This window comes from Biomphalaria glabrata, chromosome 12, assembly GCF_947242115.1.
Source record: "Biomphalaria glabrata chromosome 12, xgBioGlab47.1, whole genome shotgun sequence".
Lineage (NCBI taxonomy): Eukaryota > Metazoa > Mollusca > Gastropoda > Planorbidae > Biomphalaria > Biomphalaria glabrata.
In genome coordinates, this window is record NC_074722.1 from 522,701 (window position 1) to 548,262 (window position 25,562).

Here is a 25,562-nt window from a genome sequence, read left to right on the forward strand (position 1 = left end):
AAAATCAATACATAGGATGTGGTTAAGCCCTTAAACTATTCATCTAGTAGTGGGCGCACTTCATATTGTCTTTTTATATTGAACGTTAGCCAAAATGCAATCAACTACAACTGTTCTACAAAACTGGAATGAGACTTGAATGTGTGAAGCTACATAAAACAAAGGCCCACACTTTTAATTGCTACTCAGCTTTGTTGAATGTTAGCCAAAATGCAATCAACTACAACTGTCCTACAAAACTGGAATGAGACTTGAATGTGTGAAGCTACATAAAACAAAGGCCCACACTTTTAATTGCTACTCAGCTTTGTTGAATGTTAGCCAAAATGCAATCAACTACAACTGTCCTACAAAACTGGAATGAGACTTGAATGTGTGAAGCTACATAAAACAAAGGCCCACACTTTTAATTGCTACTCAGCTTTGTTGAATGTTAGCCAAAATGCAATCAACTACAACTGTCCTACAAAACTGGAATGAGACTTGAATGTGTGAAGCTACATAAAACAAAGGCCCACACTTTTAATTGCTACTCAGCTTTGTTGAATGTTAGCCAAAATGCAATCAACTACAACTGTTCTACAAAACTGGAATGAGACTTGAATGTGTGAAGCTACATAAAACAAAGGCCCACACTTTTAATTGCTACTCAGCTTTGTTGAATGTTAGCCAAAATGCAATCAACTACAACTGTTCTACAAAACTGGAATGAGACTTGAATGTGTGAAGCTACATAAAACAAAGGCCCACACTTTTAATTGCTACTCAGCTTTGTTGAATGTTAGCCAAAATGCAATCAACTACAACTGTTCTACAAAACTGGAATGAGACTTGAATGTGTGAAGCTACATAAAACAAAGGCCCACACTTTTAATAGCTACTCAGCTTTGTTGAATGTTAGCCAAAATGCAATCAACTACAACTGTTCTACAAAACTGGAATGAGACTTGAATGTGTGAAGATACACAAAACAATGGCCCACACTTTTAAATGCTACTCAGCTGATTTGAACCGTTTCCTACTACATCCAATTAAAACCTTATTGTAAATAGGTTCATACAAACTTTTCTACAAAACTGGAATGAGATGTGTGGCAAAATAGTAACCTTATTACTTCATTATAGTCAATATGAATTTGTGAACATAGAGTGTGAATGTACGAACATGAGTCATGAGAAGACAGGATGTACATGTGAATATGAGATGACAGGATGTACATGTGAACATGAGTTATGAGATGACAGCAGGATGTAGGGTTAGGGTTATGAGAAGACAGGATGTACACGTGAACATAAGTTATGAGATGACAGGATGTACAACATGAGTTATGAGATGACAGGATGTACAACATGAGTTATGAGATGACAGGATGCACAAAATGAGTTATGAGATGACAGGATGTACAACATGTGAACATGAGTTATGAGATGACAGGATGTACAACATGAGTTATGAGATGACAGCAAGATGTAGGGTTAGGGTTATGAGATGACAGGATGTACACGTGAACATGAGTTATGAGATGACAGGATGTACAACATGAGTTATGAGATGACAGGATGTACAACATGAGTTATGAGATGACAGGATGTACAAAATGAGTTATGAGATGACAGGATGTACAACATGTGAACATGAGTTATGAGATGACAGGATGTACAACATGTGAACATGAGTTATGAGATGACAGGATGTACAACATGTGAATATGAGTTATGAGATGACAGGATGTACAACATGAGTTATGAGATGACAGGATGTACAAAATGAGTTATGAGATGACAGGATGTACAACATGTGAACATGAGTTATGAGATGACAGGATGTACAACATGTGAACATGAGTTATGAGATGACAGGATGTACAACATGTGAATATGAGTTATGAGATGACAGGATGTACAACATGTGAACATGAGTTATGAGATGACAGGATGTACAACATGAGTTATGAGATGACAGGATGTACAACATGTGAACATGAGTTATGAGATGACCAGATGCACGAGGGAAAGGTAGAATGAGATTTCAAAAGTTACTATTGACCATCGCACTTTATCCAGAAGAAATGAAGAAACTTATAGTGAATAAAATAAATGAGAAATGGACACGCTCTCATCCGAATCACAAGAAAGATGACGCCTATTATAAGCTATCCAGTCAAGATCAACGTCTAATCTTTTGACTCAGAACCGAACACAACAGAATGAGACAACATATGTACTGGAAGCTCAAAATTGGAACCAGTGAAATCTGCCCATGTAGAGTGTCACCACAGAATGCTGACCATGTCCTTCAAAACTGCATTTTTTACCAAGAGGTCCGAACAAGACACTGGCCCCAAAACAACCCAAATGGAAAGAAAACTATATATATGGAGAACTCCCTGATTAGGAAACCACTGTGCAGCTCATCTCATATATTGGTCTAGTCATCTCAACTCTGTGCAGCTCATCTCATATATTGGTCTAGTCATCTCAACTCCAACATAATAATGAGAACGAGGAAGAAGACGAAGAACTGTAGTTGATCTGAGAGTCAGTCAGAGATTTTAGTGACTTTTAGCAGCCATGTAGAGAGTCGGCTAAGATTTTAGTAAGTCATCTAAAGTGTCATGTAGAGCGAACTCAATATTCATACATGGAATATACATACTGATTATATGCCAAATGTCTGAGTCAAATTCATTTAGTGGATTTGTATCTATTGTAATGAACTTGTCATATATTTTGTGTTAGCAAGAACAGGAGCTATTCAGTGATTTACAGTAACTGTCTAAATGTCTAGCAAATATGATTCCAAGTCAACAGTAAAAACCCTGATTAAAATAGCCTACAAACATAAATGAACCAAATGTTACATGCAAAACTACATGACAACTTGAATGTGTAGTAACAACATGAATCAAATGGCCCACCAATACTACTCTTCTTGGTGAGTTGGGAACCATTTCCTACTCCATCCAATTCCAATCTACGAACCAGTTTATAAAATCAACAAAATTCAAATATACATAACTTTGGATGGATAACACTGTTAAGATACAGTTTACAAATTCTTAACGAATTGCTTTATATTGATCAGTTCATTCACCACTGGTAATTGTAACTGAGTTCATAAAGTCTACATCAGCTTTAGGCCAACTTTGAGTTTTGCAACACATTTTCGGTCTTGCTGCAGATTGTTATTTTAAATATACACACACAGCACTCTCATTTGCTTACAATAGAGTGCCTGGACTGTAGCAGATTGCTTACTATATGCATATAATTGATTGGGTCTCTGACCAATCTAAGTCATATTAATCCTGTCCAACAACCATACCTTTCCTAGACTTAATCCATTATTTTCTAGTTGACAAGTTTTTGGCAGCGCATACTCAGCTACTTGGTGAAGTTTTGTTTTGATTGGATGATTTAATAGTGCGTGGCGTCCAGGATCTCCAATCAAAACTGAACTATGGTTGGTTTGTTGTTGAATCCAGTAAATAACTGTCTCAGTAAATTCCGGGTCGTAAAACATGTCTCCCAGCAAAACAAAATCAAACGGCTCCTTTAGATGACTTGAAAGGCGATTACTTATGTCTGTGTTGATGTGTAGACTATTGGCTTCCATGTTAATTTCTAGAGCAACTTCAGCAACTGAAATTATATTTAAAAAAAAAAAAAAATTCAAACATAACAATACAATGATTTGATTTGATTTTTGATTTGAGGCACATCGGCACAATTTAGGCCATGTCGTGCCTGCAGTCCCTTAAGGATCCCTCTCTCTCTAAACAACAAGGTTATATAAAAGAAATAGGGTGCAAAATGCTTAATCCAAGCGCCTTGGGATGTGAGGTAATTGGGATGTAATAATTTACATCTGCTTGGATCTTTCCAAGAGGTCCGAACAAAACCCTGGCCCCAAAACAACCCAATGAAAAGAAAACTATATGGAGAACTCCCTGATTAGGAAACCACTGTGCAGCTCATCTTATATATTGGTCTAGTCATCTCAACTCTGTGCAGCTCATCTCATATATTGGTCTAGTCATCTCAACTCCAACATAATGATGAGAACGAGGAAGAAGAACTATGTAGTTGATCTGAGAGTCAGTCAGAGATTTTAGTGACTTTTAGCAGCCATGTAGAGAGTCAGTTAAGATTTAGTAAGTCATCTTAAGTGTGTGAAATCTGCCCATGTGGAGTATCACCAGAGAATGCCGACTACGTCCTCCAAAACTGCTCTCTTTACCAAGAGGCCCGTATAAGACATTGGCCCCAAATCACCCCAATAGAAAGAAAACTATATGGAGAGCTCCCTGATCTCATGTATTGGTCTAGTCATATGAACACTCCAACATAACAATGAGAACGATGAAGAAGAAGAAGAATCTTAAGTGTCATGTAGAGCGAACTGTATATTCATACATGGAATATACATACTGATTATGACTACAGACAGAAGTTTTTTTCAAACAGACAGAAGGAGGCAAGCTTCCATCAGCCTAGAGTTCCAAGAGTCATAGACTCAACTCGTATGATAATTAGAAAGAAGAAGAATCTCACGCTTATTGAATATCTAGGTCATACTACGGCTGTTGGCATGAACATAATTATAGAAGAAAATGGAAGAGCAAGTAGTGAAAAGAATGGCTCATCAATGAAGACAATTAGTATGTGGTCAGCTTATCAAATACATTTACATTTTACTTACAACAAGATTTAAAGTCACAGGGGGGCAAACATACTGGTCTAAAAGCATATACTCCACGCAGTTTACTGAAGACTATATATATATATATACTATCTATATAAAACCTTCTCAATGTCAGGTATTAATGAGGTTAATGACCTTTTTATTGAAAATTATTCATGTTTTACAGATAAGCATGTTCTGTGCAAAATGATCATTTTCTTTTGTGGACCTGTGGGGGGAAGGGGGTATCTGGGAGAAACTTTTCGTGCTGCCTCTTGGTGCTCAGGAAACTTAACTCACCTCGAGTAGTGATTTGAACTCAAGCCCCCTTGATAGGTAGCCAAGTGGTTGATGCTACGCAGCCACACAAATCAAAGGGTGTCAAGGAGTTTTGTATGGAAACTTACATAAGAGTAATAAATGCCACATAAAATACAGCTAAGTCAAGGCAACATTTATTTAATACATACCTTGATCAATATCATTGGCAACAACATAAGATGCCCCTGCCAGTTTGCAGGCCAAAGAAGAACCTCCACAGCCACTGCCAACATCGAGAACACTTTTCTTATAAAACAAATGAGGATTGTCAAGAATATACCTGAAGAATGAAGAGCACAGACATCATTATTTAGAAAAGTGATTGGAATGAAAAAAAACAAACAGAACAAAGTAATAAATAATACTGGAGGCACCGGGTTAATTGGTAAAGAGCATGGCTTCCGAACCGAGGGTCCCAGGTTTGAATCCTAGGATTTTTAATTTTAGGATCTTTAGGGCGCCTCTGAGTCTACCTAGCTATAATGGTTACCAACAATTAGTATGGGAAAAGTAAAGGTGGTTGGTCATTGTGCTGGCCACATAATACCCTCGTTAACCGTGGGCCACAGAAACAGATGATCTTTACATCATCTGCCCCATTGATCACAAGATCTGAAAGGAAAACTTTACTTTACTAACCCTCTCTCCTAATTAACGATACTATCGTTGATTTGACCCCATTAAATTAAATTAATTTTTGGATTTAGTAAATATAGCATGTGTTATATAAAAAGAGCATGCATTCTTCTATACTTCTATACCAAAAGTAACGTTTTCTGATTACAAACAAAAATGTTATTGAAGTTTAATCATAACAGGGTAGAATGTACAAATGTGTAAAATTAACAATTCAGTCAGGTTGGAAAAATAATTACAGAGATAAAGAGTTAAATAATACTACGAAAAAGGGTTGGATGGGATTAGCTGACCAATCTACTTACCGAGATAAGACTTGGCCACCCGGCCAAAAAAATGCCCAGTAAGGGTCATTAAATGGACACTGTTCTGGTGTGGCCTTCCATAATGGGCATTCAGGTGTGATAAGTCTCAATGAAACTTCAGGAACTAGATCTGTCGTTGTCAGCTTTGTGTGTGACCATATCAGTTGTCGGACAAATGTTCTATTCAGCGCAAGCGCTCTCATACTGATGTTCTCTGAACTTTGCTTTGAAATACAGTATATATATCAGAAACCTAGTTGATAAAGGAAATTTTATATTATTAGTCCGAGTTTATCTACATAGAACAACATGTATGATGAGTGAAATTTGTGTAAAACCTTCTGTTCCACATTAATCTAAAGCCATCTACCAGTCCTTTGCAGAAGTATGTTTACCAGCTCAATGGAGAACAAGAAAAATATAAAAAATAAAAATAAAAAAAAGCATATAAATATTAAGTGTAATTGTATCAATTAGTTTAGATCAGTTATATGTAATTAAATTTGTAATAGATCTAGAATAACCGTAATAAATGTGTGTGATTAGAAATATTTTTACCAATTGTTTTTGTTTAGCGCATTTTCAGATAGACAGACAGATGAGCTGATAAAAGGTTTTTAAAAATACTTGAGATTTGAGTGTCAAAAAAAAAAAAACTTTTTTTTAAAACTAATGCTGCATCATGTAAATATATCTCTATATAATCATGAATATATTCATGATTATATAGAATTACATCCTTAAAACATGTTAACCTACAAAAAAAAACACTCTTTTCCATTCTAGTCCTTAGTTAAAATTAATGGTTTAAACTAGATAGAAACAGTAAATATCTTAAAGCACTTCAATTACTGGTAAATAAAAATAGATAAGCTAGAATGTACTCTTATGCAGTGTTACACTAACAGTAACAGTCACTAAATGTCTTTTTGCAATGTTTCTAGATCTAGTAGCTTACACATTTGCTTGATGCAGGTCCATGGCAATAGATCACTTAAAGACAAATCAAAATTGAAACTTTTGTATTTTAATTTAATAATTTTAGAATGAATCTTTGCACAATTATCTATTCAAAATTGAATTAATACATTCATTCACCTGAAAATATTGAGATAAAAATTTACAAATGACTCTTTCACCTGATCTTTCTTCTCTTCACCTTTACTATACTCCACTATTAAATTATCTTTCAGAGGATTTTTAAAATGAGAACTCCAAGGAAAGTACAAAATTCAAGTACCTCTTTTATACTCTGGGATCTGAGGGCGGATGATGTAAACACTAATGGGCAATGGTTAATAAGGCATTAAGGGTGTTAAGTCTAACACTATGACCAACTGCCTTTGCTTTCCCCAACTAAATCAATTAGTTTACAGATGAGTGGACTTCCTAAAAATCTCCATTTTAGATTCTATACTCTACTCTATTATTTTATTCATTGATTATCTAGATCAGGTGTGCGCAAATTGGTCTACCAGAGTATTTTATGCGGCCCGTGGACACATAGAAATCAGGTGTGCCCACAAATTATACATATATATATATGAGTCTCTATGCAAATTTATTAAAATAAATAAATATAAATTATTGAAACTTCTGATTCTTATCACTTATGATCAAAAGGCTAAAGAAACATTGTCCCTACATTCTAAAAAGTCTAAAGTAAACAAAGATTATATTCTTATTGAGAATTTCCAAACATCCAGTCAAAGACACAAACTCAAACCAGTATCTATTCAATATTATGAAGAACTGTGTTAAAAGTGCTGGGTGGCAAGGAACAAGATGACAATAATTTTTAAGTGTAACAACTGATGATGCATGCTTTGACTGAGAAATAGTGTTTTTTTTTTTAAATATAAATTAATTAAATTAAAGAACAAAATCCCAACCATAAACTCTAAACAGGAAAGTTTGCACAAAGCTGCATTGAATATCAAACATATTATTGATGTAATTATCTCAGTGATTCTGAGTGATCAGACTTATCGGAGCTAGGGGACTTAACCACATGCAGTTCCGAGAAGTACTTGGATTTGGAAACAGAACATTTCAATGTTCGGTACCACAGTCATCATCATCATCATCAAACTCCATTAGAGTGAGGGCTTGAGAGGCTCAAATCCTCTCTTACAAAAGCCCTGGACAGAAACCCTGCTGTCTTGCGTAGTGCATGAATGTTGCCATACAGGTCGAGAATTTTGGGTTTCCCAGACCTGTCGAGACGGAGATCAGCAAGTCTGGGGCAGTCAAACAGAATATGGGGCATGGTTTCCTCTTCTTCCCCGCAGCGGGAGCACCGTGAATCGAAATTTGGCCATAGCCGCGAGAAATATGAGCCAACAGGACAGTGGCCTGTCCTGCACTGTGCTATAATAGCTTGCTCAGGCCTGGACAGCCTCCACCACGGGGAAGTGCGGTCAGGGCGCCTCATGCGCTCCCAGACTCCACGGGCTTTTTGGGACTTGTCCCAGCACTCAAACCACTTTTCCATTTCTGTTTTTTGTATTATAGCCAGGGCTTGATGAAAGCTTACAGCCTGATCAGTGGGTGGAATTTGCCCTCCCTGGTGGGCCAAAGAGTCTGCGATTGTGTTGCCAGTCACACCTATGTGACTCGGTACCCACTGCATTATTACAGGGGTGCCATAGCGTTGTTTGATGTTATGTGAAGCCATGATGACAGTGTTGATATTGTACCACAGTAGAATCCACTGGCTTAGCATGGGCAAGGTTTTGAGAAGAATTTTTCCATTTCTCCAGTCAAGCAAGCAAGTGAAAATAGGTTTTGTCATTTTCATTTCTTGAAAGATGAAACTATTTCTAGTGAAATGGTTGAAAAGTACAAGACTTATTAATATTTGGATTATTTGAAAGCAAATTTTAAGACGCCAAGAACCTGGAACAAAATTTAAATACACTCAGCTCACCATTTAGTGCAGAAGCCGAGAAGCTGATTCAGCTCCAGAGTCCAGAGGACATAGAATTCTAGAACTTCCAAAAAAAATCAAATTAATAATTATGACCTGAATCTGAAAGAGAATTTCCAGTCAGTTGTCTTATCTTATCTTATCTTATATAATACAGACGTTACTTCAAAAAAGAAGATGATTACGTCCTACGCGTCATGCATTTAGTCATGCATATTAACCAATGACTTAAATTCTGCCAAGTCACTGGTTTTCCTGGCTAGCTCAGGCAACCCATTCCATGCTCTAATAGCACTAGGGAAGAAGGAGTATTTGTACAAATTTGTCCTAGCATATGGGACGAGGAATGTGCCTTTATCTTTGTGTCTTTCAGAGTATTTTATTAAATTTTGTTTTTGTATTTGAAGATTATGGTTCAGTGTTTTATGTATGATTGCTACTTTACTTTTGAGCCTTCTGTCCTGAAGGCTTTCTAAATTTAGTGATTTTACTAAAGGTGTTACTCTAGTCAAATGTGAATATTCATTTGTTATGAATCGCACTGCTCTATTTTGTGTCTGTTCTAGTTTCTTAATGTTTTCTTGAGTTGAGGGGTCCCAAACAGAGGATGCATATTCTATTATTGGCCTAACCAAGGTTAAATAACATTTTAGTTTTATGTTCTTATTTGATTTATAGAAATTTCTTTTGTGGGAGTTTTATGGGTGCCAGAAGCTGTATTAAACAGTATTTCCACACTTTAAAAAACTTTGCTGCTAAACTTTTCACATTGTAATGATTGTTTGGGTCCACATACATTCATGATACAGTATGACTATGAGTATGATTATGATGAGTATGAAGCTGTGAACAAGCGCATTTCTATTTTGTTTGAAATGAAAATAAAAACATACAACAACATTCAACAGAACAAGACTTAGAGTTAGAGACTTAGTCTTAGTCATTGTCAGATGACTGTCGACAAAGATAGTCTTAGTCCTCTTAGTCTAAGTACTCTCAGTAAGACAGTCTCTAGATTACTAAGTCAAGTAGTAAGTCTAAGAATCTAGCTAGACTAGATAGTAGATGATAGTAGATCTACATAACATTGAGTAATTGAGTTACAAGTGTAATAGGTCAATGCAGACTGACCGTAATTAAAAATCTAAAATTTCTTGATCCGAGTTCTATCGATCTCTGGTAATTTCCAGATAATCTAGATCTATAATTATAATCTATAGATCTTGATCTTTGTATCATTCATGTTACAATTCAGTATCCTACTCATACTGTTTATTATGAAAGGGAAACAATCTAGATATAGTTTAGTTAGAGAAACAGGAAGTAGATGGTTAATTACTATTTTTTATGAAACGCGCCAAAACCGGAACAAACTGCCTTTTCTATTTTAGTAATCTTAGGTTCATAGGATTCATCTATCTGTTAAAGCCTCAGTAAGTAATTTACAATCGTCTTTATATCTTTGACATCGCAGACTTATTTGTTGTTGTATCTGGTAATTTAAAACCCTTTTATTTGCTGCTTTTTATTTAATACAATATATGTAAGTAGATTTATGTATTCGATTATAATTCATATTAAATAAAAAGTCTAGTAGATCTACAACAAAGGCCTAAAATTACAGAAGCCTGATCTAGATGTCAGCTGTCACTATAAGATGCCAATAGATAATCTATTGAGTGTAGTGCCACTAAATTTGTACGTTTAGAATACATAGGTTATCGTTGTAAGAAGTACTTCTCTAACTCTAGACTAGACACTAGCCTAGGCTAGAATAAGAATCTCATCTGTAACTTAAAACTTGCGAAATTAATACAATAAAAAAGGGCAAGACAAGTGAGACAAGTGTGAAGTGACTTTCTAGATCTAGATATAATTTCTAATATTAGTAATATTCATATTGTAATAAAGTAAAGAGTCAAACGAAATATAAAAGCACATTTCCTCCTTTGTCATTTCATATTAAATATTATTTTAAATTTAAATATTCAAAGACAAATTCCTTTTATAGATCTAGACTGACTAGACTATGGTCACTTAAGTCTAAGTGAGTTAGTCTATAGCTAATTATCTAATACTCTAGCTAGATCTAAAATTCTAAATCTAAACTAGTCAAGAGAATCTAGTACTGGAGTACTATAATTAGAACATAAAACTTGTTGCCTGAGATCTAAGAAGACTAGATCAGCCAAGATCTACTCCAGATCTAGGAATCTAAATCTAGATTCTAATTAAAATTCTAGATCTTTTAGTTTAACATCTTAGTCATCTAAAATTAAGTCTAATTAACATGCACAACTAGACTACTGAACTAGAATCTACATCTAAAGTCAAGTTCAAGTCTACATCTAGATTAGATCACTGAAATTGATATGACAAGTTACTCCATTGTTTCTAGGATCTAGTTTTAGTAAATTTTAACTGGGTCTTCTTCGCGTTCTTGCATGTTCTGTATTAACCCATAAATTGAGTTTCCCAATCTAAATTCATGACATCAACTTGAGCTAGACTTAGATTTAGAATCTAGACTAGTCATTAGACACAATTAGTGTACATCTAATAATTTTAACTTGTTTAACATTGTTTTCCTCAGCCATGGCACAAATGGATGATATTCCCACATTTAAGGTAGGATGAGTGTTTGTTCATGGATTTTGTTTGTTATGCATGTCTAAGCAAAAAAAAAAAAGCAGCGTATATTAAAGTTGAAAGTAGTTTAATAACCTGTTCTTGTTTCTCCACAGCTTGTCCTGGTTGGTGATGGTGGTGTGGGTAAAACTACTTTTGTCAAACGGCACAAGACAGGAGAATTTGAAAAAAAATATGTTGGTATGTATCACGACTAAAGAAATTTGCTTCATTTCTGTTTGAGATCCAATACCTATTTTACTACTATAGTAACATTCCTCATTGGCATGAAATTATCTCATGATGCTTGGATAATGTCATTATTTTTTTTTACTATAGCAGATTAAGATCTTAATTGAGCTGAAAATGTTAGTTAACTTTTTGATATTTAATCTGCATATTATCAGTTATTACAGCCCTAATATTAAATTGTTTAGCTAAAAGAGTTGTAGCTACATAGCTTTTTTACCCATTGCAATTGTAAACCATCCCTGAAAATAATTTGTCTTTTAAAGTTAGTTTGTTCAGCTAAATTCCATAGATAAACAATTATAATTATTTCTGTTTTATAATGTGAAATGAAAATAGTGCATGTAAGGATGCAAGGTTCATTATTTTCCCTTTTTTTCTTGATTTGGTTCTGTGTGTTGTGTTTAGCTAATATATTTATTATATTTGGCTGTCTAAGCAATGTTTTTTGTACTGGCTTCTAGAAAAAAAAATTAAGAGGGTTGAATTTTAAAAAAAGAATCTAGATTTATGCATTATTCATTTACTCGTTGGGAATTTTACCAAGATGTCTAAATCTTGTAGGGTATATAGTATGAATGTTAAGAATCTGTTAAGTAAAGGCAGTAAAATAGAAGACTCATTGATCTGTATATTTAATATGATTTAGATCTTAATATGATGCCACAGTTGTTAAAAAGTCAAGCTACACTGCTTCAAGACCTATTGGTGCAATTCAGCTTGCCCCCCAAACAAAAAAAATGCTTCACTCCAGATGGAAGTCCAGCGAAATTTCTGACCAAAAAAATGCAAATAGGATTTATAATTCAAACAAAGCTTTGTATGGTGCACCAAAACCCAGTGGCTCATCTCCCATATTCAGTGCTGATGGAAACAAACTTCTTACAGATAAGGAGGTAATACTTGTTTTCTGGGCTTCATCTTCAACTGGCCCATCAAGCATTAGTGCTGAATCCTTTGTCAGTCTGGAAGAAGTTTCTGGACAAATCCTGGCTAGGGTGCTGCTAAATAGACAACACACCTAGAAGCAGATTTATGTTGCTTCTTTGCTGTCTGCCAACTTCAGGAAAATGTGGAAAGTTAAATTCAAATCACTAAACTATGTCCATAGACATGACCTTAGAAGCATTTGTCATTCTTGAAGGTCTCTGTTAAATTATGACAAAGTTTGTTGCACAGATCAATTTATAACGATGGTGCACCATTTTGTGACATGCAAGAGACACAAGACAGCAGAGACTACTCAAAGCCTTTTCCTGACTCAAAACAGCATGAAGCAAGGCTGTGTTCACCGCCATGCTGAAAGATGCCTTTCTCAAAGAAAGCGTTGTAGGCGATATACACTATTGCACTGACACAAATACAGGTACCAAAGTAAAATATGACTGCATCTGAGACCTGCCCTAATTGCCTCAAATAAAAAGTACCTTCAAGGAGATTGTTCCTTTTTGCTGACGCCTGCAATAGTTTTTTAGACTCGGCATCAATGTAAAAAGGACAGAAGTGTTGCACAAACCTCCTCTGAATAAATCTGTCACACAACCAGACATTTTCATAGATACTAGCAAATGTTGACTAGGTAGACTTCGTTGTTGCACATGCAAGTGCTGCTTTTGATAGACTTCAAGAACAAGTATGGCAACGGATTATAGGAGTCCTGGACCTTATATTCCTGCCACATCTAAGAGCTAAACTTCTTCAACCTATGCTAATTCATAAGTGAACTGGTTTGACCACATATCATCAGAGTTCTATCCAATCCACAGCAAAAAGGTCCCTATTTATTTGGGTGGAAGAAAATGACTTCTTTAGGTGGACTTGTGTGTAGGGAAGTGTTACATACACCTTGAGAGCTCCCTCAAGGAGTGTGATATTGACATTAGCAGGCGGGAAACATCAGCTGTTGATTGCTCCTCGTGGAATGAAACCATGAGTATCTATTTGTAATGGGTTTTTAAAGAAAGGATTGGACAAAATAGCTATTTCACAGGAAATGAGAAATGTGCTCATCTTTGGATACAATTGCATATCTTATTAATTTTAATTTAGTGGAATGCAGCTTTTTTTTTTTTTTTTGTAAACTTATTATAATTAATAAACTTTACTGCACATGTTACTCATTCACATTTTGGTCCTTGGTCATATTGGGGCAAAATTGTTTGCCCCTAGAAAATAAGCAGTTGATTCTAGGTGTAAAAATTCCATTGACATTTCAATTCTCCAACTATATCATATTTTTTCAGCAACGCTAGGAGTTGAAGTTCACCCATTAGTTTTCCACACAAGTAGAGGCCCAATCAAATTTAACGTTTGGGACACAGCTGGTCAAGAGAAATTTGGTGGTCTTCGTGATGGTTACTACATTCAAGGTAAGACATGTCTCATGTCTTATATGACAAGGCTTCCAAATTTGACATTATCCTTTTGGCTCTGTTCTGGGCAATTCCCATCAGTTGGGTCCATATCCATCCTATCTTTGCTTCAAGGTCTGGTAATCTCCCCCATGTTTGCTTTGGACTCTCATTCTGGTCTGGGAAAGCTTCCCAGAATGCATCTTCTCGTAATTTAATACATCAAATTTGCCAGTGAGCTGCATGACAGCTTTTTTCCGCTTGTGCTATTGACTTTTACATGATGTATACTGTTTTTAGATCAATTTTGTGTTTGTAGATAGTGCTACAACTTTGGAAACACTGTACAAGATGATTTGGCTAACTCAGGAAACTGAGAATTTGGGCTCCAAATAATTTTTGTCGGTCCCTCAAGGCCTTTTCAAAAGTCAGTCCTTTTTAGATCATTCCATATCACTGGTAATTTACATGGAAAATGTTTACTTGTCTACTCGCAGTTCAAATGTCCTGTCAATGTGTCAGCTGATTATACACATGGCTACCCCCAACCACTAGTCAAATTACAACAGTATGGTTTTACAAGTAGTGGTGTAGTGCTTTAAATCTAGAAATTTTTGTTTCCCCACAGGTCAGTGTGCTATTATTATGTTTGATGTCACATCTCGAGTCACATACAAAAATGTTCCCAACTGGCACAGAGATCTTGTCAGAGTTTGTGAAAATATTCCCATTGTGTTATGTGGTAACAAAGTGGATATCAAAGACAGGAAAGTCAAAGCTAAGACTATTGTGTTTCACAGAAAGAAGAATCTTCAGGTATTGAATTAGTTCAGTGTAAAGTTTTTATCCAGTAAGACTGAAACATGAGCCTGTGATGATTACATTAGTCTTAAATTCATGATGTCATCTATGTCCCTCTAATCTGAGGCTTGGTTCTATTCACGCTAGTTGTTTTTTTTTCCTTGCAAAACATCAGAATAAATACCTGTGCCCTGAACCCAACTTCCTGAAATTAGATAAAAAAAATTGTGTGATATAATACCCTTTGTATATGAAATAACAAAGTATACAATTTAAGAATTTTGTTGTTTAGGTGTCATTTTGCAACCTCATCTTATAAACAAGTGGGGTTAAGCATAGTCTAACATGTTTGTTAATGGATATGTGTTGGAAAGGATTATAAGATGTTAACTACAAAACAACTTATTTTGAATCATTAACAGTCTTGAACTTAATGTTTTTCTTGTAGTACTATGACATAAGTGCCAAGAGTAATTACAACTTTGAGAAACCTTTCCTTTGGTTGGCCAGAAAGTTGGTTGGTGATCCAAATCTAGAGTTTGTTGAAATGCCTGCACTTATCCCACCTGAAGTTCAGATGGATGCTGCACTAGCACGCAAATATGAGGACGAGTTGAGGGTAAGCTAATTGTGTGTGTGTGTTGACTTTTAAAGGGCCAAAATGAAAATGGCTACCGGTGCTGATTTTATAGAAAATTGGAGAGGTTTGAATCTCCACTGCAACAAAATAAAATGTATACTAAAGTGTTGTACCTTAGGACGTAAGCCTGTGATGATTACATTTTCTGATCTTCGGTGATGTTATAATTGTCCCTCTAATCTGAGGCTTGTTCACTTATCAGTTCTTCTTTCATGCAATAAATCTTTAACAGTTAATAAAAAAAAAAACATTAGCTAGTCTGGTTGAAATCTGTAGGTTGTGAGAATCACTGACTCTGTGTCAGGTTCTGTCTTGAGATATGAAAAAAAATTTTTCATTCATATATATCAAAATATTATTTCAAAGTTGTTTTTTTTTTGTTTCCTAAGCCCTCGAGGTAAGCTCACCAAAAAATGACATACTAAGGAGCCTTATAATTAGGGAAAAATAATTCTGTATTGAGATAAACTACACTCTTTATCATATAATTCACATAATTAAAATGTATAGTTACTTAAATGTTGTTTTGGAAAAATGGTAAGAACCTTGACTATTATTATACATTATTATTCATTGTAAATGTACATCTTTTTTTTTAATTATTATTTCAGGTGGCCCAGGAGACAGCTTTACCAGATGATGAAGAAGACCTTTAAGACAGATAGAATCTAGAACTTTCAAGGACTCCATACTTGTTAGTTTTTGAAGTCTTTGGTTCCTCTTGCAGTGTTTGCTATGGTCATTGTTAGTTGTTTTTTTTTACATTATTTTTTAAAATCATTTTTGCATTTCTTCTGATAACTTTGTAACACAGTGGAAAGAATTAGATTGAAGGCATTTAATGTGTAAGAAGTTTGTTCCATGCTGGAGGAAGAATCACTTTTTTTTTTTTTTTGTACATTATTTTGTAATGCTATCTTAAGTTGAGCTTTGTATCCATGGCGAACCTGGCACTGCTTCACATTGGTACATAATATGGGAATAGAGCTTCATGTGTACAGTAATGAATTCTATGAACTGTTGCAAGTCTAATAAAAATGTCTTGAATCATACACAGCTTGGTAGTTTTGATTTATGTTTGTATTGAGTAGCAAGCACATTAGTTTTGGATACAAATGTACACATTCATTATGCTATCCTGTCTTGTGAATAAAATGGTAGAAGACATTAATTTATGCCAGTCAGCTAGCAAGTGTGTTCTCTTGATTACAGGCAGGACATGGCCTAAACTCTTGATCCATGGGTTCTAGCACATAGGAATACTGAAGATATCTAGACTACAGTGTAAATTTAGAGGCTGAAAATTTTGTGGATTCTACCATATCAATACACAACTTCATAACAATTGTTATCTTATGATATGAACCACTTAGATATGCCATATTTTGTAAAAATGAAATTATAGTTTTTGGCCTGCTCCTAAAGAATTTGCAGATCACTGCATTAGGAAAATTTTTTAAAAATCTTTTGAACCTAAACTATGAATAATTAAAAATGTCCACATCTTAGCAGGCAAACTAAAGTTTCAGAGCTTTATTTATAAATTATAACTGGTTGTCTCAACAAAATCCAATCTTTCTGAAACTTCTTGAATACAGGTACCATAGTCCATTGGTAGATGCTCTAAAATAAGGGAAAGCATTTGGCTGCTGCTAACAAGAAAGTCAATCAGTTTTCCTAAGTATATTTACTAGAATTACACCGTCCAGTTTAATACAATGTTTTTTAAAAATTATGAACATTGTGAAGATTAGCTATATTTTCAGTAGGCTTCTGCATTGGTACATGTATCCTCTGTTAGGGACCAGTCATCTCAAGAAAAGATAGAGACTAGAACAAACACAAGATAGATCAGCAAGATTTATAATGAATGAATATTCACAATTGATTAGAGTTACACCATAAAATCACTAACTTTAAGAGACACTTCAAGACTGATAGAAAAAAAAGTAGCAATAATAAACATTGAACCATAATTTATTGATAGCAAAATAAAAACTAATAAAATGCCCATAAAGATAGTGGCACGTTTCTTATTTCTTATGCTAGGACAAATTTGTACAAGTGCTTCTTGACTTTTCTCTAGTGCAATGAGAGAATGGAATGTTGCCTGAATTAGGCAGGAAAACCGACTTCTACAGAGATTTTGGTCACTTATTAACTACGAAAAATGATATATGTAACCCTGCTTTGGACTTGTCTGGATAGTTCCAGGTTTGAGCCCTGCCCGCAGCCATCTCCCACCAACCAGTAAGAGGTTTGAGCAAGGATGTAAAAATCTTCTATTTTGTCCCCAAAAAATGTTTTAGATCTAGAAAAACATCTAAAAAAAAACTGTTGAATAATGATATATGATGACTTATCGGTTAATAGTCTAATGATTTTACCTTCAAAAGACCACTAGTACAAAGTTGACCTAGTGGATAATTATATCTAGATGTAATCCTTTCAGGAAAAATTCGAACAGTAATAGTCTAGTGACATTTTTCATCAATAAAATGTAGTGACTTAGCTTTGTTCTCAATGAATAAGTGAATTGTGAAAAGCATTAATCAGAAAATGCCCTTTCTAATGTAGTTGAAGTGCCAGATGTTGATGTTGTTGGCTTGGAAGTTCTAGTTTACCCAAATCTATGACCTCTGCACTGCAGGTAATTGATTTGCTGGTGGTATAGAAATATTTCTTTTCAAGTTGAAGCTTTTTCTGTTGCAGGCATTATTACTGTTTAAATGCACGGGATGTGACAAAATATGTAGGTCGCAACAGGGACTGCATATAATATCTACAAGTACTCATCATTAATCTTCAGTCTTGAAAAAAAGCCTCCAGTATTATTGTTAAAAGCACATAAAAAGTTCTATAGAAAATTCAACATCATCAGAACTATTGTATTGAAAGAAGAGATTTAGTAACTGAATTATTTCTTAGATAAATTACTTTTTTTTTTTGTAATACCAGTACCCTAAAGTTTTGTTTTCTAGAGGTTTTCCAACCTAACTTTCAGAAAGTTTCTTCACCTGAGTATAATCTTTATATTTTTATGATCCCAAGATTACTCTTATGGACTTTTGGCATGATAATCCTATTAATAGAGATTAAAAACAACAACAGTACATAAGATATCAAGGGGCTGGTTTAGCTTAAAAAGTTAAATATGCTTCAGTTTAAGTTTATTTACTTGAATGAGCTAAAATTATAAAATGTTAACTAATAATATAAATAAGAGTAAATCCAAACATAAGTTTTGTTAAAACTATTAATGTATAATTATAAAATGTGCATTTGTCTTGCTTTACTACTTGACTTGAAGGATGGCTGCCTGGTTGTGTGGTATGTGCTCTGTACTGTTGTCTCGATGGTCCTGGGTTCGAACTCTGCTGTTGCCAACCACTACGGCTGTGAGTGTATGGAATAATCTTCAATTCTGATGGAAATCCGAAAGATGAAAAAGAAACAATGTCTCTTTTTTATTATGCTATTCTTTGTTTCACTTAAGACGAGTGGAAAATCATGGAAGTCAGCTCTAGAAATTACTAAAAGTCAAAAATTTTCTTGACTCTGCAAATCTTGGTTAGGGAAAAGTGTTCGAAATTTCTGTAAATCACCAAAAGTTTAAGAGAACATTTTGATTCAATCAAAAGGCTTCATCTCCCTTGGACTGTTTCTTTACTGTGATGTTGATGGCTTATTTATAAATGTAAGTCTTTCTTATAACATTTATTTAATATTTTATGAATGCTTTAGTTGTCTTGGCAAGTAAATGAAATATCTATACAAGTCTTATAATGGCCTGGATGGATGGCTGCCTGGTCATGCGGTTTGAGTGCTGGACTGTCGTTCACATTTATCGATGGTCCAGGATTCAAACCCTGCCCGCTCCCACCCGCCGTCATCCTGCGGGAGGTTTGGACTAGGAAGTAAACTATCTTCAACTCTGAAGGAACATCTGAAACATGTCAAACATTTTCAAACAAAACATTTTATAAAGATTTCTATCAGCTCTTCCTTTGAATCAGAGAATAAAAGCATCTCTTTACCTAGGAATTCAAAGATACAGATGTAGAGTCAGTTCTATGTTTTGAAAAGCTGTTGACACTTTATTTCATTACAGAGGGCACAGGCGGGCAGACAACAATAATTGCTTTGTTTGCATTAGCTCTAAGTTTTTGAGTTATGTCTTTTTGTTTTCCTTAGCTGTCAGCTTTACTCTACCTTGTCAACCCCAACCCTTCACCTACTAAGCAATGATGGGGTATTAAATAGAAAATATTGATTTAAGCTGTCAATAATGATCATTTAGCTGAATTTGCAGTTACATATGTGACTTTTGTCAATTAAACAAAAATACATGTTGTATGATAGAAGAGTTGCTTTATTATTTTATCTTATAAATTACAGACTTTACTTCAAAAGAGAAGATATTGTTATATTAAATGATGATTTTGATCACCATGATTTTGTAAATTAAATTGTATAACTTCTGTAACAATTTCCTGCTAAAATACTTTCAATGCACATTTCCTTAACATATACAAATTTTGTTTAACTTCTTTTTTTTTTTACCCAGATGACATCTGCATCCAGTAAATGTAATAATATTAAATAATCCATTCTAAAATATTAGTCCCCTAGCATTAATTCAGAGGCAGGATTATCTATGGAACAACCAGATAAACCTATTAACTACCCCACCCTAAGGTCAATGTTAGTCAACAATCACAAAGAGGAGTGGCTCAACCAATGAGGAAACACAGGCAGAGCCATGTACAAAGAAATGATCATGCCAAACATACTGGACAGTATTAACTTCCTCCCCCACAAAGAACAATCTACAATCTTCCAACTAAGAACAGGTCAGGACACACACCTCTGTTAAATTAACATCTTAACAAAATAAATTCCACACAAGTGCCCCCTGTACAGTAGTGCTGAACAACTGAAGCAAACAGCACACTATTTTTCCTTGGCACAGTCTGCAAAAGAGCTCACAGCTCAGCAGTAAAAAGCTGGCTAGAAGAAGTCTTATGCAAACAGGAGATAATTTTTTTTTAATTAGCAGTTCTTATCGCTAATCCTCTAAACATTTGGTAGAACAGTCTTTCCTCACTTACGAGTTATGCTTGCAGTAAATATTAGTTCTTGTTTTTGGTTGGGGGGGTAGAAATTACAAGCCTTTAAACTTGCACCGGAAGATAAAGAAATAACAAACAAGCGTAAAGGTCAAACTGAATGTATTATATAGATCTAGCTCAGTGCTGGTCAAGATGGAAGATATTTAAATGTGTTAAGTACAAAGGTGCTGCAAATAATGTAATATATATTTTGAGTATCAGTACAATAATTTATATAAAAAAAAAAAAATTAATGAATGAGAATAAATGTTTTACTGTGCAGTATTGCTCCCTTGATTTACATAGAAATACATGGACATCTTAAAAAGAGTTTATCACTTATTCTTTCAACCCTGACCCTGAGTAGAGAGAGAATTTTCTACAACATAAGCCACGTGCACTAGGCTAGTGGTTTGTAACAATAGACAAAAAGTTGGATCCTGCAGTGTCTTGTGAGTACACAATTAAACTGTAACTAGTCATAAGCAACAATAGAAGTAACAACTGAGTCAATGATCAGTTCAACCTTCTAATATAAGCAACATCATGGTCCCATGCTCAAGTCCTGCCCACTGTCATCCAGCAAGAGATTAATTTGGCTGAAGATGTAATAATTACTTCATTTATTATGGAGCTTCTTAAAGTTATGAGAAAAAAAAATCCCCTGTACTAAAAAAGCACACTTAAAGAAAAAGAGTGAATCCTTTAGTTTTATAATAAATTCAAGCCTATTTTACTTAAAAAATGTAGACTGATCAGATAGGTAAGTGAGTTTTTCTGTAAATTTCCAAATAACATAGGGTCATGACATTGTAACATGTGATAGTTAACAAGTGATGATGATTAACTTCCTAGCTAAGAAAATACAAACATATTTTACTTGCCATAGTTTAATGCTAACTGTAATGAACACGCTCTTGTAGATATTTTCATACTAAAACATTCATGAGACATGATATATATGCACAATGAGATGATGAAGTACCAACACATTTACAATGGCCAAATGTGAAGATCGGATGAACATTGATAAATAGTCAAACAAAAAGATATGTACAAACACAAACGTAGAATGACAAGAATACAATGAGGACTGAAGCAAACACTTAAAGCTCCATAGAACGCCAAGCAGCAGTCGCAGTTTAAAAAAATTCACAACCCAAATATGCACCAACATTTAGTTATAAAAAGAAGAAATAAAAACACACTGATGTTCAACTGCTCATCATGGTGTGTAGGCCTACACTATTCTGTTCAATAAGCACAATAATTGAAAGGCATTATTCAATCGATAACGCCGGTCAATCTTCTGTCACAAAGAGAATGATGTAAAAAAAGTTATTTATTTTAATATAGAATTGATGCCAAAATGAGTACAGATTGAAAGCAAGCACAACTCTTGTCTATGGTATCACACAACTTACTTTACAGCAATGAAATGCTGAGATGACTTTTATTATTAGGAAACTTGCATACAATAGCATGTATTTATATTGTTAATATAGTATAGCATAGTGAACAACTCAAATAAGGTTCAATATATGGCTTGTTAGTGGGTAAACCTTTTTACTTCATTTAGCATTTAAATTAAAACATGTATAAACATTCTACCACAATGGTGACAGGAGGAAAGTTTATGATATCAGTAGCACACAACCCCCCCAACTCCAAAACTGTTCAACACATCTCTACAACAGAGAAGGAGAAGCAAAGCTAAGAAGCAACTTACAATAACAAAATGAATTGCCAGGAAGGTATTAATTTGAGGCGCAACTTACATTAACAAAATGAATTGCCAGGAAGGCATTAGTTTGAGGCGCAACTTACGATAACTTAATGAATTGCCAGGAAGGTATTAATTTGAGACGCAACTTACAATAACAAAATGAATTGCCAGGAAGGTATTAATTTGAGAAGCAACTTACAATAAACAAAATGAATTGCCAGGAAGGCATTAGTTTGAGATGAACGTGCCAGGCTGCTTAATGGGGATAGCTTTATAAATGGCCCTATGAACTGATGAGAAAACCCTGGGTGCAGCCATCATTTCATTAGTGCCGAATAAGGACTCTGTTTTCTTCTCACAATGTTATTATTTCTTGCCTTGAATTGCACTAAATCTGGTATTTGATGACTTGCATTGCACATAATTAAGCAATATGACCTAGCAGTTGTGAAAGCCTGACTTCAAACAAGAAGTTTAAAGAAAACAAAAGGGAATTACAATATAGTATTGAGAGTGTTTTGACTTTAATGTTCAAGTTTGAAAGAAATGACAATTTTATTCTGATTTTAACAAGGACTTTAAAACTTTATAGGCCTACCTTTTGACTTTGATGTTTTTCATAAACTTTCACTCTAACATATACTAGTGTAATTTAGAGATAAGATAAATGTATTACCTGCATAGATTTGCATAAATTAGATTTGTTCTCACAATAATTTTGAGAACGTTGAAATTAAGAAAATGTAAACACGAATGACATCACTGAATATCAGTCATTACGTAATCAAACAGAAACTAGTTCAAACCAGATTCTAGAGTTTGGAAAAAAGTTGTCAGAGATATAATGAAATAAAACAATAACAACATAAAAAGTGCTGGGAGGTTTTTACAACATGCAACCAACACTTATCAGCATTTCTATTGCTGTCAGGATCTCTCAAAAGTTTGACATTACATCATCTATTTTAAAGCCAAACTTTCACAGCCAAAGAAAAAAATGTTTAAAAAAAAATCCCTTTATAGTTTTAAAACTTGTCCTGACACACAGAGTTGAAAGTTTGTCAATGTTTTGATAGCACACACACAATGACTTATCCTATTGCCGCAATGATTGAAAACTTTGTGCACCTGAGTGGTTTGAGTGACAAGTCATGCTAACTTTCTGTTGCTGTGTACATTATATACAAATAACATTAGGCCTGTAAGCTCTATTTCTTAAGCTAACTTAATAGCAGCTTTATCAATCTCTAGTTATGGTCTGAAGTTAGAAGTCCAATTTAGCTGAATCAAACTTCTATTAAATGTGTGAATAGATTTATTTGCCTACTCTGAAATCTACTTCAGAACTCCATAGAATACATCTCCATACAATACATAGAGTATCTCCATACAATACATAGAGTATCTCCATACCATACATAGAGTATCTCCATACAATACATAGAGTATCAATAGCTAAGAAATTCTCTTAATTCCACTGGAGTTTCAGAGCAGGCCAATCTCTTTGTTCCCTTGTACTGCTACTTGTACTGATGATCACAATTTGCCAAGTCCATTCACATGTTGTTGCTGCGGTGAGCTTGCCTTGAGCTGTTCTTGCATCTTGGCCAACATCTGCTGCATTCTTTGAATCTGGAGAATAGAATTAATTAGACAAATGTCAAGGACATTGTGAAAGCTTTAAAAAAAACAACAAGCTAAATCAAAGGTCACCATAAGGATGAAAGAAAAAATTTTTTTACAACTCAAACATTGATTGACTCAAGGTCAACCTTAAGGGAATCCAGAGTTTAGAGGAAGCAGTTAAAGAGCCCAGTAGAATTATTTTTAATAATCAATCTGTGACTTAATTATGGCTGATAGATTTGTTCAATTTTATGTTTTGGAGAACATGTCTTGTTTGTAGCTATGTTATGTCCATTTGAAAAACCTTACCAATGGGGTCAGGTGGTAAATAGAGATTGAGAACTAGGTTACTACATCAGGGTATTAATTTTGGTGATAGAGATTGAGAACTAGGTTACTACATCAGGGTATTAATTTTGGTGATAGATAGAGATTGAGAACTAGGTTACTACATCAGGGTATTAATTTTGGTGATAGATAGAGATTGAGAACTAGGTTACTACATCAGGGTTTAATTTTGGTGATAGATAGAGATTGAGAACTAGGTTACTACATCAGGGTATTATGCTTGGTGGTAGATAGAGATGTCAGGGTTCACTTATGCTTGGCTGGTCTTGGTTGGTGTGTTTCTTGACTTGGCTCGTTAGGGGTATGAATCCTCAATAACACTTAACAATTCTTGCTTATTTACTCACATACGAACAGTTACCACTAGATAGCCTACACATCAACTCCAACTCCAAATCTCCAAGAATATAACAATATTTTAATATCCAATATTGCTCAAATAAATATTACTTAAACAAACACCAGTCCATCAACTTATAAATACATAAATACCAGTCCAGGAAGTAAACGTCCAACCTTCCTGGACCGGGAGCAAGACCTTACTGACTAACACATTCTCTCGCACATTCAACGAAGACTTAATCACTCAGTTCACAACACGTGCAACACTTCGCATTCATAACAAGGGGATATAACAATCATATCAAACTAACATTCATTCTCGCCATACCTCTCCCTGACAAGAGATTGAGAACTAGGTTACTACATCAAGGTATTAAGTTTGGTGTTAGATAGAGATTGAGAACTAGGTTAATACATCAGGGTATTAAGTTTGGTGGTAGATAGAGATTGAGAACTAGGTTACTACATCAGGGTATTAAGTTTGGTCTTAGATAGAGATTGAGAACTAGGTTACTACATCAGGGTATTGGTGGTAGAAAGAGATTGGAACTAGGTTACTACATCAGGGTAATACGCTTGGTCAGGGCCAGCCTTAGGCCACTGCAACCTTTGCGGTCGCAGTGAGCCCCGCGCTTTCATAGGCCCCGCGCTAATTTTATGTCTAATTATTAATTGCAAAATATCTATGAAAAACTCCTGGAAATAATCTGCACTTATTAAAATTTCCTGAAAACTCATAAAAATCTCATGAAAAAAAGACAAAATTACCATTTGTGTGTGTCATTCATTATGGGAAACGACATTCCTACACGCCATAAAAAAAAAGACATTGTCAACTTTCATGTAATAAAATGTAATAATCGGAC

General features: G+C 34.6%; 3 protein-coding genes across 10 annotated transcripts in view; 1 reads left to right on the plus strand and 2 right to left on the minus strand.

Annotated features, from left to right (window-relative positions):
• Positions 1–538: 538 nt before the first annotated feature.
• Positions 539–10,154, minus strand: LOC106065430 (electron transfer flavoprotein beta subunit lysine methyltransferase-like). Its single transcript, XM_056007054.1, has 4 exons — positions 10,006–10,154; positions 5,946–6,198; positions 5,154–5,284; positions 539–3,641 (listed from the first exon to the last, which is right to left on the minus strand). The coding sequence occupies exons 2-4, from the start codon at positions 6,146–6,148 to the stop codon at positions 3,292–3,294; spliced, it is 684 nt and encodes a 227-aa protein (XP_055863029.1). The 5' UTR covers positions 6,149–6,198; positions 10,006–10,154; the 3' UTR covers positions 539–3,291.
• A 37-nt stretch (positions 10,155–10,191) lies between these two features.
• On the plus strand, positions 10,192–16,595 carry LOC106078432 (GTP-binding nuclear protein Ran). 2 transcript variants are annotated; one of them, XM_056007055.1, is made up of 7 exons: positions 10,192–10,307; positions 11,468–11,502; positions 11,619–11,703; positions 13,995–14,120; positions 14,731–14,918; positions 15,352–15,522; positions 16,155–16,595. In XM_056007055.1, exons 2-7 carry the CDS (start codon positions 11,470–11,472, stop codon positions 16,197–16,199), a joined length of 648 nt encoding a protein of 215 aa, XP_055863030.1. In that variant the 5' UTR covers positions 10,192–10,307; positions 11,468–11,469; the 3' UTR covers positions 16,200–16,595. The 2 variants fall into 2 exon arrangements, with proteins under 2 accessions (XP_055863030.1, XP_055863032.1); XM_056007057.1 differs by lacking the exon at positions 10,192–10,307 and adding an exon at positions 10,399–10,417.
• Positions 16,596–20,757: 4,162 nt separating this feature from the next.
• Positions 20,758–25,562, minus strand: part of LOC106080177 (septin-4-like) — a 66,626-nt gene continuing 61,821 nt past the window's right edge. For all 7 annotated transcript variants that reach the window (XM_056006075.1, XM_056006076.1, XM_056006073.1 and 4 more), the window contains one exon: positions 20,758–24,012. In XM_056006075.1, the coding sequence (XP_055862050.1) occupies positions 23,917–24,012 (96 nt within the window). In that variant the 3' untranslated portion in view covers positions 20,758–23,916. The remainder of the gene's footprint in view (positions 24,013–25,562) is intronic.